Source organism: Buteo buteo, chromosome Z (assembly GCF_964188355.1).
Source record: "Buteo buteo chromosome Z, bButBut1.hap1.1, whole genome shotgun sequence".
Lineage (NCBI taxonomy): Eukaryota > Metazoa > Chordata > Aves > Accipitriformes > Accipitridae > Buteo > Buteo buteo.
In genome coordinates this window covers 2,891,289-2,909,918 of record NC_134204.1, presented here as the reverse complement: position 1 = coordinate 2,909,918, position 18,630 = coordinate 2,891,289, and the positions used below count along the sequence as shown (strand labels likewise).

General features: G+C 40.1%; 1 protein-coding gene across 2 annotated transcripts; it reads left to right on the top strand.

Moving 5' to 3' along the window:
* Positions 1-170: 170 nt before the first annotated feature.
* On the top strand, positions 171-18,136 carry SKA1 (spindle and kinetochore associated complex subunit 1). 2 transcript variants are annotated; one of them, XM_075021260.1, is made up of 7 exons: positions 171-338; positions 1,230-1,333; positions 2,267-2,391; positions 3,116-3,207; positions 6,846-6,983; positions 11,826-11,995; positions 16,726-18,136. In XM_075021260.1, exons 2-7 carry the CDS (start codon positions 1,246-1,248, stop codon positions 16,872-16,874), a joined length of 762 nt encoding a protein of 253 aa, XP_074877361.1. In that variant the 5' UTR covers positions 171-338; positions 1,230-1,245; the 3' UTR covers positions 16,875-18,136. The 2 variants fall into 2 exon arrangements, with proteins under 2 accessions (XP_074877361.1, XP_074877360.1); XM_075021259.1 differs by having other exon boundaries at positions 294-362.
* Positions 18,137-18,630: the final 494 nt, after the last annotated feature.

Below are 18,630 nucleotides of genomic sequence, written 5' to 3'. Positions count from 1 at the left end.
TTTGTTGGGGGGGTTTTTGGTGGTGCAATCCCAGTTTCTGGGGTGGAACCGGAGCGGGAGACCTCTCCCCTCAGCACCGCCCGCCCTTCAGCCCTTCCCGCCTTTCCCGCCGGGCGCATGCGCGGTGCAGGCGCCTGCGCTCTCCAACGGCCGCGCCGAGCGCGGCGGGTTTGAAGCGGCGCCGCCGCCGCTGAGGGACGGCGGGACCGGCCGGGGGTTCTCCGGCGGGGAACCGCTTATCCTCACCGCCCCGAGCCGGCTAGTCTCCGGTCACCGCAGCAGGGAGCCGCTTTCCTCCTCACCGTCCCGAGTCAGCTGGTCTGCGGTCACCGGCAGCGGTGAGAGCGGGGCGCCGGGAGGGGGTAAGTATTCGCGTTGGGTCAGGGCGTGAGGCAAAACGGAGGGCGGGGGGTGCGGCGGGTCGTAAGGGTTTCTCCTGAGGTACGGAGGGTGTGGAAATCGGCAAATCTCTAGTAACTCGTTCAGCAAGAGTGCTAGTTCGTAGTATTTTAAAACTAAAGCAAAACAAAAGCTGAGCTTTCAGGGGTGAGTTAGCCACCAGAGGGAGCCGTGTGAGCGCTGTGAAGACAAGGGCTGCCAGACGGTAGTATTAAATGGAGATTTGTTACACGGCGACTGGGGAAGATGCATTTCAGCAACGGTTTTTTATCAATTATTTTCTATAATATTTGCACAAGAGCAACCGATATATGATGCTACTTTTTGTGCCTCCGTACTCTGCTAGCAAGCAAGTGCATGCTCCCTTTTGTTTAATTACTGGTCTTTTTTAAAAAAGAAATCCAAAACAAAATACCGCTTTAAATATTGATCATCTGATGCAATTTCCCTGATAGAGCCTTATAGTACTATTTTATATAAAACAGATATTTCTTGCTTATTGCAGTAAATTTCCAACTCCCTTAGTAGCGAACGTCCTAGTATAATAAAGTCTTACCCAGTTTCATGAGGAATCGTTGTATTGATATTACAGTGCATTTAAATCCAGAGTTCAGGGAAATTGCTTTGTCTTGTCTGATGCCAGTCACTTTGTGCTGCCTCTCCTGCTTTCAGTTTAGTAAAATAGAATGTAGTTACTACATTTACTGCTTCATTTAAGTTCCCTTTGCTTCTTTGACAGATCAGGGCCCTTTTTAAAATTCTGCTTGTGTGCCTAGTGTTTGCAACTTAGGTCTTTCTTAAATTATGCATTCTTTTTTATTTCCCCTCAGTGTGATAATAGAGGATATGGCGTCCTCAGACCTGGAAGATTTATGCTTTCACATCAACATGAAGATTTCGACTATTAAAAAGACTCTTCAATTAAGGAACATAGGTAAAAGAAATTAAGAGTGGGTTTTGGTTTGCACCTCCTTGCAGAAAAAGGGAATGCTTTCATTAGACAAGGAGCGTAACGTGAAGTGGGAATCAAGTAAAATATAGACAACAACAACAACGTGAGCAAGGATGGCAAAATGGGAGCGTTATCAGGGAACTAGGTGCCAAGCAGAGAACACAGGCTAAGTGAAAGTATGTTCCTCTGAGGGACATGAAGACTGGTGGTTTGTGTACCTTTTATTCTGTATACTTGGTGGAGAAAGCTTCAGATAGGAGAACTAAAAAATATCTGGGCGAGTATGTTAAGCCTAATTACAAAAATGTGTAAAGGCATAGGTGGAGGTTTATACAGGTGTCTTGTCCTAGCATTCCAGGAGCGCCTGACTGTGATGCAAACACGCAGTGGTTAACAAACTTATTTAAACTGATGTACTGAAATTGATCTGAATGTTTTAGATTCATCTCTTATCATTTCCTAGGCACAAATAGAGGTTGCAGAGGATTATAGAAATGTTGATTGGGAGGGTCATCTGGTCATCTAGGCTAACCTCCTGTTGGAAGAGGAACTATAACCCTAAACAGAGGGAGATGACGAAGTAGAACAGGGTGCTGCAGCCAAGCAGTTGTGTAAGCCAGGCTGCATTTAAGCCCTGTGTCCTCCACCTGCAATCTGCAGTGGTAGTGTGTACAGCTTAGCGCTTTTCAGCATTGTGTTGGAGAGGGGCCTTTATTCCTGCAGCAGCTTTGAACTCTGTTGGCTGTATGGAGCAGGAGGTTGACTGTTTGACCAGCAAATATTGCTGCTTCTCCTGGAAAGATATGGTAGTTGGGGAGCATAGAGTTAGCAGATAATCACTGCTTGTGGAGGGAAGGGAAATGTGTATGGGTTTTGTGTTGGAGGTTTTTTGGCTTAACGTTCTCTCTTTGACAGGTCAAGAACCATCCCTCAAATCTATGCTCTGTAAAATAGGACATGAGATGGTTCTCTTGCATGATCTCCTGAATAAAATGGAAACTGAAGTTCAACAGCAAGAAAAACTGAAGGATTTGCTAAAAGTAATCTTTTTTTCCTGTTCATAAAATACTGAAAGATTCAAAGGAATCTTTGATAAGTGGGTAGTTGTTCTTTTCTAGATCCTCAGTGATATGTTTGGACACATGTGCTTATAAGAAAACTGGGGCTTGGAACAGGCTTACTGATGGTTTATTAAGCAGCTCTCCAGCATAGTGAATATTAAAAATTCTATTTTTCAAGGTTTATACATTGAAAGCATGTCTTTATCGTAATAGATACTGTGATCTAAAGAACAGTTCTATTTTTACATCCTTGCAATAGCTATGAAAACTATTTAATTAGAATATTTATTTCTTGTTCCAGTGTGTGTTTGCAGTGCCTTCATATGTTAAATTTTTTGTGAAAGTGTTGTTTGGGGAATGTAGATGAGTTTCCTGTAGTATCTCTTCATCACCACCACCATTCCCCTGCCCAGACCTGCTAGGGTATATTGTAAAAGATTTACTTCTTGCCCACTCAGATTTCTCTGACACTTTGAGGGCAAGGAGAAACCAGCTTATGTTTTCACACTCTTAACTTTGTTTTTCTGAGCTTTACTAGTTGCTCTTGGGAAATTAGGGGGTAAAGAGGTAAGATGATGGGGAGAGAGCAAAGAACTCTTAATGAAGTTAAAAATTATTTTAGCATTGCCCTAATGGTAAACTAATTTGATTTGCTTGACATTAATAGTTTCAGATTTCTGATGAAGTCTAACGTTAATTTCAGGAGCTCCAGAAGTCTGCTGAAAGAGATCAAAAAGAAGCACAGCACCTCCGTGAAAACATTCCTCCCCATCTGCCTAAACCAACTCAGAGCTGGTATGTGGTCCATGAGCATGGGCGTATCGGGCTGCTTCTGGCAGTGTCCAGCTGCAGCACTGTACAGCTCTGCTCCTTTTACTGTATATTAACTGTGAACTTTTGGGAGCCAAGGTTGTTATATGTATTGATTCTGGAGTTTGTTCTTGGCTGTTCGCTACCGGGCTTGTGCTAGCACCCTAACAAATCCCTCAGGTAAAACCTATAAAATACCAAGTTGTTTGGATGGAAGCTTCCAGTGGCAGGTGTGACATTACAGTAGAAAGCTAGTTCTTTGACAAATCTGAGCATTCCCTGCTTTAGAATTGCAAACACGCTGATTTGGTAGCTGCAGTGTATAAGGATTGACGGGTGGGTTAGTGATCCAAATGCTGGGTCACTAGAACTGAAGTTCAACACTGCCCTTCCAAATATAATTTAAAAAAAAAATAATCCTCTAACTCAGTCATCTTTCTGTGGAGATTTGAATTATTGTTGTGGTTATTCTCCTTTCCCTGCAGCAGCCTGGCATTTATTTTAGCTAGCAATGACATCCACCTGCCTTTGAGAAGGCTGTACTAAGAAGCTGTTCAGAATAAAGTAGCTCATGTGGGAGAAGGAGACACAAGTATGTGAAACAGTAGCTATTATTCAGAAGACTTCTAAGACATTATAACTGACTGGGTTTCTCAGTGGTCAGCTCTTTCTCTGGCCTGTTGGAATTGCTTTTTATTTTTGAGTGATGTTAGTGTATACCAGATGGGATTCTCTTCTAGAGTCTAACATCTGGAGGTCCCAGAACTTGTTTCCAGCCTTGTAGCTTGTCAGAAGGCAATGCATTAGTCTATTTGAATTCAATGCTTCCAATATGTGCCCTGAATCTATCAGCTTTACCTGGTCTTGCTCCTATTGCCAGACAAGCCTCAGGCTGAAAACATTTCAGGCATATTCCAGCAAAGTAAAAGGTTAAGGATGTGGAAACAGGGCTACAGAAGAGAAAAATGAACTGTAATTTTAGATAGCGTGTAGCAACATTCTCATCTGTGTAGGTACTGCTTGTATTGAAACTTGTACTAGTCTTAGCTGGTAAAGAGGTGACTTGTGCAGAAGCTTTTTTCTCAATGCAACCCTTTAGACATGAACCCTCAGTTTAGGAAACAGCCTCCTAAAATGTGTCTAGAGATATCTCGTTCCTTTTCAAGTTCCATTTCAATTTAGATGTTGTATTTTATATTTTGTGTGTTTGTGTGTGAAAGAATGGAATTTCTTCAGTTCTGCCTTCCTTTCATAACTTACTTTCTTAATTTAGGAAAACCCTTTGTCTTAAGTTTACATTAGCTCCTGGAAATTGTTTAGATGAAAATGAGTCTTGTTTAGTGACTGTGTCGCCTCTGGTATAAAAAAAGATTCTTTGGATGTTGGTTTCCCTTTCAGTCTTGTCCTGCTTTTGATCAAGAAGTTAATTGTGATACAACTTTAGCGGGTCCTTCCCTTTCTAGAGAGAACTACACATGTGAAACTAATCAAGTTTTTCTAATTTTCTACAGATTGTGCTCTGCCGGTTTACAACTGCTGTTCTGTTCTGTCAGTGTCAGTTTGTGGTGTTGGTTTTTCCTGAGGAATAATACATTATATGTTAATGCCGTTTGTCAAAGCACCCTTTCTCCTTTGTCCCCTGTTGTCACTGTATCGTGCAGTGGAGGATCAAGCAAGTGCAAGGCAGACTGTAATTGCTTAGAATCCATCTTTATCACTGTAAATAGGTCTTCAGTCCTCTTCCTCAAACCTTCCTCCATTGACCTTCTCCATATCCGTTCCTCTACATCCCAAAATGCTTGGGGAGCTGACTGCTAATTGTCTGTTGAGTGAATATCGTGAGATCAGTAATACAGAAAGCAGAGTTAGCACTTGAACGCTGGTGAGACAGGCCTTCAAATCTCAGAAAGAATGAAAACGCCCACACAGATGAATTGAACAATTCACAGCTTTAGTTATTGTTTCTCTCCTGTGTTCTTGGTTTTGATGTTCTTATTTACTGGAGGAATCTCACTAAAATATAAAGCAAGTGCAATGTGTCTTAAGCCGTTTGTATTCCAGGTGTTTATTGAGAGAGCAGTTTCTTACTACACAAAAGCCAGATATTGAATACAAGCTTCGGTTCTTTCTTTTCATTGTCCAGGTCAGCAGTGAGCTGTATGTGTACCATACTTGCACAGGCTAGGGAGTGGGTGGGAACCCAAAGCAGAAGTACCTGGGGGTGGGGAATCATCTAGAAAAGGTAAGAGGCTTGTTGCAGTGAGGAGGATGGCAGGAGACTGGAGTGTTTGGGAGGAGTGAAGTTTTAAGAAGCAAACTCGCCTCTCTCAGTCCTTGTGTTCATCCTTCTATTCCAAAGCCACCTCCAACACCACCAAAAAACCCCACCCTCCCCTTTCCCTCGTCCTTGCTGACATTCCCTGCCACTACTGCTAGCTCCAGGGTGCCAGGGTTCGTTTTGTGCAGGGCCTCACCTTGTTTTTCAGATGTTTACATCTGAATTAGTTTAACTGTTGGTGTCCTGGATTTCAGAAGGGCTCTGCATTGTGTCGTGGCACGGAGCAGAGCTTCCCCTGTCACTGTGTCAGGGACAGGACAGTTTGGGAGTCCAGCAGGTGGCACTCGCTGTCCCCTGCACTGCAGTCCTCTTCCCTGGGAAATGGGACACCTTTGGGGGTGTCACCTCGAGTGACGCATCAAATCCCGGCCCTCAGGTCAACTGAGATGAGGCACTGCTGTGCTGTTTGCTGACCATAGGGCTCCATGTCGAACGAAGATCCCTACTTTGATCTAACCTTCCCACAAGAAGAGGATCAGTTCTTTGTGACAGGTCAGCTCGGTACTGCTGTAGTTATTTCTGGTGCGCATCTCAGCCCAATAATGTCCTTGTATTCAGATTACAGTGAATTTGGCCAAATGCATCCTCTTTGCTGTCCTCCTACCGATCAGTAGGAGAGCAGCTAGGTGGATGGCTGGCAAATAACTCTGGGTTTGAGGCTTTAAGCTGAGGTTTTGGAGGAAGGGTGAATTTATAAAAATAATGCTCTAATAATCACTCAAAGCAGGAAATTTCTTGGCTTTTGGGATCTTGCCTAAAAAAATAAATATATATATATGTGTGTGTGTATATATATATATAAAAAATATCCCAGCCTTCTGGATGGTGTTGAATTTCTTTGCTTCAAAAGATTAATGGATGAGTCAGGCTTCCCAAGATTTGAACTTGTTTCAAAGAGCTGTGAAGTATTTCAAATCTGCCTGTTAGGCTGCAGCTCTGTGCTGTGGTTCATCTGATAAAAAGCAAGGCCTCATGTTCTGTGAAATGTAATGGTACATTGAATTCTTAACTGCTCTGTGCTGCATTTGGACTGCTTCCAATTCACCTGCTAGCAGCCTCTCTAGCAGACAAATGAAGAGCTATAATGAAGTCAGCTAAAATATGCAATTTGAAACAGAGTAGGATTTTTTTTATTTTTCTTTCAGGAAAGATCATGAATTGTGTTCATCCATCCTAACAGATGGGTTGGAACTTAGGTCTGTGAGTAAGCAGACTTGATAATTTAATGGTATTCTCCTTACTACTTATCTGCTATTTATACACTTCATATTCATTCATTTTACAGCATCATCGGGCCAACTGTGAAATGTGAAGAACAAACAAAAGTTGTAGAACCTGAACGTGCAAAGAAACTTACAAAAGAGCCAAGACTTATTAAAGAAGCACCCTTAATAACTGCAGAAGAATTTGAAAGTGTTCCTGCGTAAGTAAGCACAGCTTTTCTTAGACCCTGTCATGCCAATTTGTGTGGCAAACATAGGTTTGGGAAAGTAAGCACTTGCAGAACTGAGACTGATAGAGATGTTTTGAAGTTTTAAATGTTTCACAGGATGAAACATCATGACCATAGCTCCGAATAGTTTATATGCAATACTGGCAAACTTGAAAATGAAATTAATAGAGCTAATTAGGTTCTTTTTTTATGTGTATGTTGGGAAGATCAGAACTAATCAGTTAAAACCCAAACCTCTTATCTCGAAAGTCGCTTTCATTATATGAACAGAAATATATTAGCTAATAGATGGGTTCTGTTCTTGTTTTGAGACCTGACACTAAAAAAAAAAAAAAAAAGCCATCATCTCATAACATGTAAGGTATGGTTACACTTAAAAGGAAAAATAATGATAAATGTTCTTTTTATTTGACCTGACTATTGGTTTCTGAAAACTTCAAGTCTTGACTTATTAATCTGTGTTGAAACAGGAAAAGAAATCAGACTTATTAAAAACAAAAAACACCTCCCACTGAAATATACCAAATTTCTGGAGTAGAAAGCTGTGGGTTTTTTCCCCTACCAACAGAACCAGATTAATAGATGTCCTTGTCTGAGGTCTGTCATGTAGGAATAACTTTTCTTAAATGGCATTTTGGGGACAAGGACAAATATTTCTGCAAAAAGGAGAAAATTCTCCTGATGCCTAAGGCTAAATTGTTGTCTAGACTCTAGATTCAGTGTGTCCCCTGACAACATTTGTTTCAGTAAGAATTTATTTTTTTTGAGTCTGTGTTTTCCTTGAGGTTTTCAAATCATCTTTCCTATAGTTTTCAAAATTTTCAGGTAAGCAATGTCCATTTTCTTCCACCAAATTGCTTAATCCAAAAAATGAAGGAGCCTGAATGTCGAGCTCATGATAAAGGACTCTTTTGATTACTTCTTAAAAGTGCATGCACCTGATATTTTTATTCTGTAGATCATCTCTAGTATTTGGTGTATTTAATCCCTTAGGTACTTCTCTCCTGATAAAATTTTGGAAAGGTAAAGCTGGAGCGTGGGAATTTTTGGTCTTTATCTCTGCTAAGGCCAGATAAACCATTCCAGCCAAATGTTGTTTTAATCTCCAGTTAAAACTATGGTCTTCCCTGGTAGCCCCTTAAAGTGGAAAGTTTTCCACTGCTGTTTGTGGATGGGAGAATGGGGACAGAGGCCAGCTGGATCCTCTTATATTCATTGCTGATTTATAGAAAGATTGCATCTTAGACTGTGCTTGTGGGGCTATAGAACTATTTTTATTGAGATGGGAAAGGCATGTTTGTTCAGTGGAGGAAGATTTACATGAATTTCAATGGATCTATTAATCTACCAGGTTTTTTGACTCTTGCCTGGCAGTGTTATAATACAAGATCAGGGGAGTCTGCTAAGCTTTCAATTTCACACACTGTTTAATCAAATCTAAGCAGCAAATGTTTGTGACCCAAATTTTCTCACACCTAACCATACTCCCTTAGAATAATGAGGATTAGGTTCATATCCCAGTTCTCCAGATCAGCACTGGTTCTCATGCAGGATCTCTTTATACCTGCTGGCAATAGTAACAAGGGATACTACTGCATTTTTATGCAGCTCTGGTCCTGGAGCCGCGTGGCTGTGCTAGTACGGGACTGTGCCTATGCTAAGCCTGTTTGAGGGACTTAATAAAGCGCAACTGCATACGCGTCACATATGTGTCTAAATCCCATACCAGCTGGGTATCGTGGGTTTTGCATCTGCCAAGAGTCTCATTCCTCTCTCCCTTCCTACCACAGCTGTGGCAGGCTGTAACTGAAAAATCTAGGTGGTTTTGACCCCCTTTGTGCTGAAAGTGAAAGAGAATCTATCCCTAACATCATTAGGGCACTGAAAGGGATATACAGTCTTCAGTGACTTCATATTCTTACAACTCTGCAGCAGGTATTTAACAAAGGTACAAGCTGTGTTAAGGTGCAGATATGGAGTGCCTTGATCAAATAGAATACTCTTGCACAGTAAGAAACTTGCAAATTATCTGAGCCTTCAAATCGGTTGCAGAAAGACACTTTCTGGAGGAAGGAAAAGGAAATTGCACAGTAGATGTCTCAGTTAACTTTGAATTCAAGGCAAAGGAAAATGCTTGCTTTATTCTGTCTCTGAAATTCTTACCGCTTAAGATATTTTTAGAATCTGCACAATCATTATAACTCTAAAGTCTCAGAAGATGGTAACTGGGGGGAATATATGTTTCTTTTAGGCTAAGCATTTTTGAGAGTGCAGGATTGGCCATTAGGAGATTTATCTTTTTTCCAGTGGTATATATGTGCTGTATTGATGCTGTTATTTTTCTTTGAAGAACACAGCACTGTGCTTTGGTTTTCGTACCTATGGAAAAAAATGTTTTGAAAAGGGCTTCTGTGGATTAAAAAAAGAAATTGGGTCATTCTTTTTTTAAAAAAAAAAAAAAAGTTGAATGGTGTTGCTGTTGGTATAGTGAAGCAGATTTTAAAGTTTATTTTAAATCTAAATTAAACGGATGAATTTGGAACTTCTCAAATTTGTATTTTTATATTAGTGTATGTATGGATTGAAATAAATGTGAGCATTTATGGGTTTGCTAGCCATGGCTGGATAGAAATATGAGAAGCCTGTGGAACACCTGGAGTTTTTATGATCCTTACAGTTATGTACAGAAGAAAAATTCCAGTTGCTTTTGACAGAATTTAGTTTCAGATTAAGGCACCTACATTTCAGTGTCTGTGACATGGGTTTTTCCACGTTCAGCGAGTGCCCCCACTCTTGTCGCCGAATGTCTAGTCAGTACAATTGGCGAAACCAGAAAATGGCTCATCTGCCTAGCTGCTAATGGTGTGTTTCCGTTGCCTGAGCAGAGCTGTCTGGTGCCATTGCAGATGCTTTAGCATGTACTGCCAGATCTCTAGTTACTGAATTTTCTGTAAACCCCAGCACATCTGCTGGCCCCCTGCAAGCACCTTGGACGCCTGAGGCCCTCTCAAAGACCACTCGGTTCTTAGGTTTAGGCAACCAAATCTTGCTTCTCTGTTTCTGCTTCAGGATGAGCTGAGGTGTTCTGTTGGCTTAATTAAGTATATTCACTGTATGTCTATTGATAGCAGGAGCACAGGAACTTAAATACAGGTATTTTATACCTCTGGCCTTAATCTTCATAGCTCTGCACATTCCCCTGTGACTTTATAAATAGGCTAAGGGATGCAGATAGAGCAATAAATAGCGGTTAATGTATACAGGCAAAGGCCTTCTGTGGTTATAGGCTGTGTTACTTGTTTATGCTGAGCATGACTGCGTTTCAGGGGTGGTAGTGCTGCTTTTATTTGAAAAGATGTTATGTGTGCCAATTAGAGCGTTTTTTATAAAAATGGCTACACTCCAACTTTTAATCTGGATTAATCAAAGTATCAATAACACTGGAAACAGGCTGCGAATAACTCAGTGGCAATTCAGTCTGACAATAGAGCAATTGCTTTGAATTCAGGAGTTTTTACACGCCCTGTGCAGACCTGCCTTCCTGGCAGAGACTGACTATTTTTAAAATCTACAGCAAACACTTACTTGTAGTTGGCAATTGTAGAACGCCTGCCCACATTCTGGTTTGGAATATTGAGTTTGTAATTGATTAGCTACTTGTGCTTTAAATTCTTTGTATGTTTTCCAAATATTGAGTTTTTTCATTCAGGTTAAAATGAGGGAAGAATTTGCTGTTCATTGATCTTCTTAGTCTTATTGTCCTATGGCTTTTAACCGCCTGATGTACTGACCTCAATAACCCTATTCATTCTTAAAATGAATTGTAACACTTTTCTGAATTCCAGGCACCTGCAAACTGATACTGAACCAAACACAAACAGCCAAGTTTGGTTTGTTGTAGTGACTAAATGGTGATCACAGGATAATTCAAGTTGCAAGGTTGCCTTGGCTTTTACTGTAGTGTCTTCTGGGGTTTTGTTTTGTATTTAGCTTACTGCTTGTCATACGGGTTTCAGATTTCGTTTTTATACAATGGCTTCTCAGTTTGTAGCATGTTTCCTTTTCATTGAATACGTGCCTTTACATCTATAAATACTAAATAGCCTTACTTGCAAATGTTCCAGTGTTCTAATATTTCCACATCACTTTGTTTTTATCTTCTGTGCTTCCTGTACCTCTAGGCTGTTATCAACAGATCTTACTATTTTAGTACTAGTTTTATGAAATGCTCTAAAAGTTCAGAAGCAGATGTTGGTAGTGCAGAACTGTGTCTGTATAGCTTAGTAGGCTGCACAAAAAAATATAGAAAACAACACAAAACTGCTATTTCTTCAAAAAAAACCAAAGGAATGGCTGTAAGATCAAATACAGATGATTTATGATTATAATATGAACCAAATTGCACTCTTAGGCAGCAACATTTAATTTCAGTTTTGGCTCATGCTGTTTTCTGCAAAGTCGCTTGATTTTTCTGCGTTTGTAGTTTTTAAGTGCTAAGCTATGAAAGCAACCTTTATTCCATTTTGAAAAGCTCCTTACAGCTGAAGCACTAGATATTTTTTACTTCTTAATTTAGCTTTCTAATGTTTCGTCTCTCTGGTTTAAGTTTTATCATGGCTTTTTTACCTTCAAGATTATTGAACAATCAAAGAAATGAACAAAATTAACTACTACATTTATTCATTAACAAAAAGCAGAAGAAACTGCCTCTAACTAGGAATAGCATGTTCAATTAAGGATGATGAAAGAGAAAAATAAACACGGAACTTTGTTTGTGACTTTCTGGTTACTGATTTTTATTTTTATTTGTAGGTATATGAAAGGCCGCTTAACATATGATCAGATTAATGCAGTTGTTCAAGAGGTGAACAAGGCCGTGGTGGGCAAGTACAAAATCTTGCATCAGCCTTTGAAATCAATGAATGGAGCAGTCAGAAATCTCTACCACAGGTTCCTGGAAGAAGAAACTAAGGATACGAAAGGTATTTTTTTTTTTTTTTTTTTCCCCCATTGCTAGTACCAAACTCATAACACTTGGATATTGCAGCACAAGTATAAACATACTGGACAAAATATTGAATGACTCATGACAGCATGTGCTTTTCATTTTGTAGTGTATCTTACAGTATCTTATTCTCAGGAAATAGTCCATCCAGGCACTCTGGTAGTTGGTGGAATGGCCTAACCTGTGGGAGTGTTTCAAACTATCAGTCCTGAAAAATTTTAGAAAACCTGCTATTGCTTATTCTCAGATGCAGAACAGGAAAAAAAAAAAATCTGTAGATTTAACAGGGCTTTCCCTCCCTTCCCAGCATGGGGTGCCACAATGTAAATCAGATTTGGCCCTGAAAAATTCTTATCCACTGTGGGGGACAAACAACGCTTTGACTGTCTGGAGCAATGAAAATTCTGGTTCTACCTTGATATAAGGGGAGGAGAACAGAAATTAGATTCATCTCCAGATCAGATTCTAGGCCATAAAGAATATAAATTTCTTATTACTATACAGAACTGGGTAGTCAGTATAAAATCCTGTCACCTCTTCCGGATAGTCACATAGTGTAGCAACAAGGGTTATTGTTTTGACTTAAGAGTTTTCCCATAACTCATTTGGTTACTTTTTGTATGTTTTCACTGAAAACATGTCATGTTCACGGTGTGTTGTAGCAAAACCTTTGACTGCACAAAGATTTGATTTGGAATCACGACAAGTTCTGGAAACTCTTAGTTTGATAACCAAACTGCATGAACTGCATTTTCAGTTTTTAACCTAGAATAGACATGAACTATTAAAAATTTGTTCTCGAGCTGGGAAATCTGGGTAATCAGTCATGCTGCAGTGACTTTGTGGAAGAGACAGGGCTGTCTGATAACCTTACGTTTTCTCCTCCTAAAAGCATAGAGAGAGCAAAAATGCACCAAAATGTCTGTCTCTCAATTTAAAAGCAAGTCGTACTTACAGGTTAGTTTTTCCAAAGATATGTAGCACAGTAAATCTCTAATATTAAAATCTCCTTTTTGACATTCCTTTCCTTTTGAGAACAAGTATGTAATTATTCCTGGAGGGGTGTACTGCACATATCAAGCTTGGTGATGTCCTTAGAATGCCCTCGTGTTTCCAAGTTCAGACATAAAGTGTGGAGCAAACTCTCTTCTGTCTCACAGAAAGAGAGCTCTTTTTCTGACAACACCTCGGTGCCCGCCTCTTGATTTTTGTCCTGGACAGAATGCAAGAACATTCTGCCCTAAGAGCATTCACTGGCTACTCAGGAGTCACCTTATGACAAACGATGACTTTTTCTTCCTTCCTTTGAATTTGTCACTGATCAAGACTCTCTCAATATTTATGGTATGGTGATAACATCACTAACGTGTAGATCTAAATGCATCTCTTCTCTAGGGAAGGAATTCTGACATGATGGACATGCCTAGCACTTTATTTTGAGACTTAAAGGATAAACATGTCATATGAAAGTCAGTGTTGTAAAGGACTTTAATAAAAGCATGCTAAAGGCATGCAGCTAGACTACTTCACATGACTGGCTTCTGATGTGGGCCTGGATAGTTGTGGGGTTTTTTTCTAGACAAGTTCTGCTTCAGTCTAACAGTGGCTCGTATTAATCTGGTATTTCTTAAAATACTTGCTTCATAATTTTTAACTTGCAGTATCTTTTTGGTTTAACTGTTACTGTCCTCAGGGTGATAGTAAGGAGTTTGAGCCCATGGCTATAGAGGAGAGGGTAAACACCAGAAAGGCCCTCCTGGGCCTGGAATGCTGCTTAGTCTGCACCATGATCCACAGCAGCCTCAGCTGCAATGAAGGAGCTGCTCTAGCAACTTGAGAAAGCTACAACTAGTCAGAGATAATTTTCTACCAGAAAGTATTTTTTTTTAAGTCTGAAAAATTGACACTTTTAATTTCTTCAGGTACCTGAGAGACAGTCTTTGTTTTCTTGTTTGTGCTGGAAAGTTCAGTTAGGAAACTAGGACATTCAGCACCTGAGTGTGTGTGTGTGTCTGTGGTAGGTTTTTTTGTTTTGTTTTTGTTTGCTGTGACTAAACATCTAGGAAGTCTAGAGAAAAAGTCTGGCAGGCTGTCAGACAGTTCTTATCTGGCCAGCACAAAATGATTAAATGTCTTTATCCATTGCATTTTTCAGGATGAGGTTGTGCATTCATTGATTTGTTTGCTTAAATTTCTACTGTGAGTGTCTCTCTGCTTAGGATTCCCACAGTTTCTCAGCCTGGGCTGATTGCCAACTGACCTCTTCCTCTGATTTCAAGATGAGAAAAGATGCTGCCTGGTTTATCAGGGTAGCCTTCCAGCCAGTAGGGTGATTCATTTAGTTTAGCTAGTTATTTAGTGCGTGGACCTACTGTTTCCAACCAAACCACCACCCTTTATCCAGTTCTGGTTTATTCATAAAAAAGATCCTGCTATGCTGAATGTTGCTGCCCTGAATTCTGGGCAAACATAAGAAGAAATCATATTCTGCTCAGATTCAGGACGTTCTGATGCTCCCCCAGATATAATAGACTGCAAAACTGGTATGTGGATTATCCCTGGATTCCTAACACCATTTAGGTGTATTGCCCTATTACTGGAAATTGCAAATGGTCTCTATGCAACTGTAGTTATGTTTTAAGCAGTTACGCAGGGTTTTTTTCTTTTCCTAGTAAACAAACTTTCCACTTCTCATCTGTATGCAAATTTGGCAGTGTTGCAATCTCTGTTGAGAGTCCAGTATAGTTCCCATCTGGGGGAAGACCTCCAGCTTTTGACAGTCATTGTCTCTGGAAGATTCTGCTTCCTATTAGACATCTGTGTCACCAACTCTCAAAATGGCCCAGTCTGTGAGAAAACACGATCTGTTATTCTTCAGCTCTGGCTAAGCAATATTTTAGGGAACACTGCACTTATAAACAGCACTCTGGGACCTTAGTTCTAATGGCCGTCACAACATTGGATGCTACTTCAGAGTGCAGTGTGTGTCCTGTTAGATCACTCATAAGATAAACTTTAAAGTTGAAATGTTTACATAAAAGCACAGATTTGCCTGTGTAAAGCTACATTGTACTTGTTTTTATATAAAGCTACATTGTACTTGTTTTTATATAAACAAATAAAAGCTTTCCTGGCAGCTTTGGCTTTCCAGCTATGGTCAGCTACTTTCTCCTCAGTTAAACTGGAAGGACTCTCCAATAACTTAATAGAAAGAAGAGGTGCTCCATCTTATCTAAGATGACACTGCCTATGCCTTACTTTAAGGGTAAAAGGAGGAGGGAGAATGCTATCCTCTTTTTTCCAAGCTAGAACACCCCTAACCTTGTGACTTCTTTCTCATAAGACTTGGAAGCATGGTACTACAGAAGAGTATGTTATTTCCTTCTACTTCCTCTCCTTAAAGATAATTGGACATTTCTTTCTTATACCTTAATTAGCATGTTCCTGTTTTCAGATTGCTTTTCTTTCTTATGGTTTTGTGAAGATGCATGGTTAAAACCTTATGCCTTGTTACAGGAAGTATTAAATGTACAGTCATTTTACTAGATCTATAATTATCTCCTATCTGAGCAGTGTATAAAAACTGAATATGAAATTGCAGCTAGTGAATATAGCTATGGAGTGCTTAGAATAACTCCTTCCTTCCTTGTGTCTACTATTAGCTTGTGGGGATTTTCTCTTGGGGTTCTGTTGCAGGCATTTTTAAATGCTTTAACTCCAGTCAAGGCCTTGGTTTCTTACAAGCACTTGATAATGAGAATTTCCTTTTAGAAGTAGTTAATCAACTACAAGGAGGGATGGGCTGCCGACTCTGATGCAGGACCTTCCTATGCCTTTTTCTTAGAGAGACACAGGGAGGATGCCTTTCCATGTGGTTAGTCTCTTGCATTTTCTTAATTAACAAAGAATTATTCTTTTCCAAATCTGATGGAAGTCAAGGGAATGGTGGGCTGCATAGCTCTGATGTATGCAGGGCTCTGTCCTTTTATTTGCAAAGGGCCAATTCCAGAACTTGAGTGCCTGTTGAGAGAACGTCATCAGGCCACAGCTTATTTCAGACATTGCAACACAATTACTTGGGATTCAAATTACGCTGCTACTCAACTGTGTTCCATGATTGACACACTGAAGCGTGATGCCTTTCTCTGTAAAGCTGTGCTATGATCTTTAAGCAGACCCTGAGCATCTCTTTGGTTTTGCTCAGGTCCGTGCTTTGGATGTCACTAAATGCAGAACACCTGTGGGCAAGGCCTCAAAAAGAAGTTTGCTGTTAGGCATCAAGGCTCTTCAAGGTGTGCTGTCAATTGACTTTCTACTATCCACATCGTCTGGCACATCTGTGAAATGTTTCATATCTGTCCCTGGGTGGTGTTTGGGATGCTACAGACTTTATACCCTGATAGAGGAGCATGGATGGTTTGAGAGATGTTAGTAGATATAGCTGGCAACAGACGGAACTCGCTGAATGGGGCCTGTGGATGATGCTGGGTGGTTGAACTTAATTGGAAGGTTGGTAATTCTTCTTTCTGGTGACAAATCTGGAAAGCAGAACAAATTCTGAGATGGTGTGAGGCTGTCCTACTGCTGTTTGTATTTTTTCATCAGTGTATGGAATGGTTAAGAAGAGGTTGTATTGTTACTTGTGAAATGTTAAGTGTATGCTATAACATAGTCATTTCTATAGCAAAGTCATTATTTGTTTTCCAGGTGAATTTTTTATTGTGGAGGCTGATATCAAAGAGTTCACTCAACTGAAAGTGGATAAGCGCTTCCATAGCATCCTCAATATCCTGCGCCACTGCCAGAGAGTGAGAGAAGTTCGTGGCTCAAGACTTGTCCGCTATGTCATCTGCTAATGAGCTTTCCATATTCTGCTTACCCAAGATACGGAAAGCAGAAGTATTTTGAGATGCAGAGAAAGATTCTATGTGTGGGCATTCCTATCCAGCTCTCTTACTTTCTAAAAGGCAGTAGTGAGGACCAAGAAGTGTCTTTCAGACATCTATCCTAAATTAGGAGTGGCAATATCAAATGGCCTTGAAGTATTTGAGTTTTGTTTTGAAAACTTGAGAGTCTTTTGGAAAATTACAGATGTAAACCAGATAGGCAATTGGTATACCTGTGGTCACAGGCAGTTTTAATCACATTTTCAGGTCAGCACTTGAAAGTTACATTCTCTGCATGTTAATAATGTTCCTTTTGTGTTCATGAGTTGGAGACTGTGTTTAAGACTCTGTAGCTACTCAAAGGAAGCATCTTATATTTTTTTTTTAATCCCTCAAACCAATTTCCAGATTTCCTGTTTTTTAATCTTTTTCTTCTTATCCTAATTGTATGTTTTGGAGTTTCCTGCATCACTTGAACAGGAAAGATCTGAGGTGGTTTAAACATTTCCAGACTGATGACTGGTAGTTCTGTTAGCCATGTGGTTTTCATACTGCATCATGCAGCCAGATTTTTCCCTCAGACCAACCCATTAGACTGAAGCAGTAGAGCAGTGAGGTTTTTTAAGTGAAAATGTTGTCTTTTGCTTTGAAAATACTGGTCAAACTCATCGCAGTTTTTATTGTAGAGGGTTGCTTTCAAATGACCTATTAGTGTAGTAAGTTCCAGAGTAGAATTATTGTGATAAATGTCAACTCTGCAAGTAATCAAAACTGTTTTGATATGAAAAGCTATGGTCCTTTTCTTCCATGAGCCTATATCTGCTGTTATCCTAACATCTAATCTAAAATACCTCCTCTTGTACCCTGTCAGTGTTAAGATGACAATTTAATGAGCAAAAGACCCTGAATGAACATTGAACTTTCTCAATAAAGAGATCCTGGTGAGTGCTATATAATCTTAGATTCCCATTTGTGTGTGTGTGGTGGTTGGTTTTTGGGGGTTTTTTGGTCTTTTGCTCTGGGATGTTGAGATCCAAGCTGAGGTCCCTACTCTGCATCATATTGGAATGTATTCCATGTTCAGATAAACACACAGAATAAGAGGATGTGCAAAATCAGTTTTCATAGGTGTCAGTTGAGTCCATCTGGTTTTGGCAAAGCTTATTTTATATTAAATAAAATGTAGAGGTTAGGGTCCATGGATCATCAGGTCCTTCTTTTTGCTATTGTGTTGGGGGCGGGGGGGGGGGCTTCGTTTTGCCCAGCTTCATGTACTGTTTAAGAGTCTTTCAAGATTCAGGACTTGCAACCCTCTATTTAATAAAAAGAAATCTCCTCATAAAGCAGTTGCACGGGCTTGCCCTTCATTTCATGTTTGGTTTTGACATTTCCAGGTGACTGGCTCCAGACTGTCCAGCAGCCTAACTTCTGTTTTCATCTGCTTTCGTCTGATCATCTGACTCATCAGCTCTCCAGCCCACACCAGGAGGAGATCCTGTTGCATGGGTGTCCCTAGAGGGAAGTTGGTCTGTTGGACATGGGGCTATTTCAGTATTTACAGCATGTTGACTTTTCTTTCTCTGCAATTTACTTTGTGATTATATGGCTTTAACTTTAAAAGTGTGGGGAAGAAGCAAAAAGAGCCCCAAATGGATTCAGAAGAACCATGTCCAAGTGAACACTTTGTTGTAATAAGAGGTCCAAGTATATGGGACAGTTGTGGCAG

Coding starts and splice junctions, on each gene's coding strand:
- SKA1 (XM_075021260.1), top strand. CDS start 1,246: ATGGCGTCCTCAGACCTGGAAGATTTATGCTTTCACATCAACATGAAG. Junction 1,334..2,266: donor TCTTCAATTAAGGAACATAG/GTAAAAGAAATT, acceptor TCTCTTTGACAG/GTCAAGAACCATCCCTCAAA. Junction 3,208..6,845: donor CCTAAACCAACTCAGAGCTG/GTATGTGGTCCA, acceptor TTCATTTTACAG/CATCATCGGGCCAACTGTGA.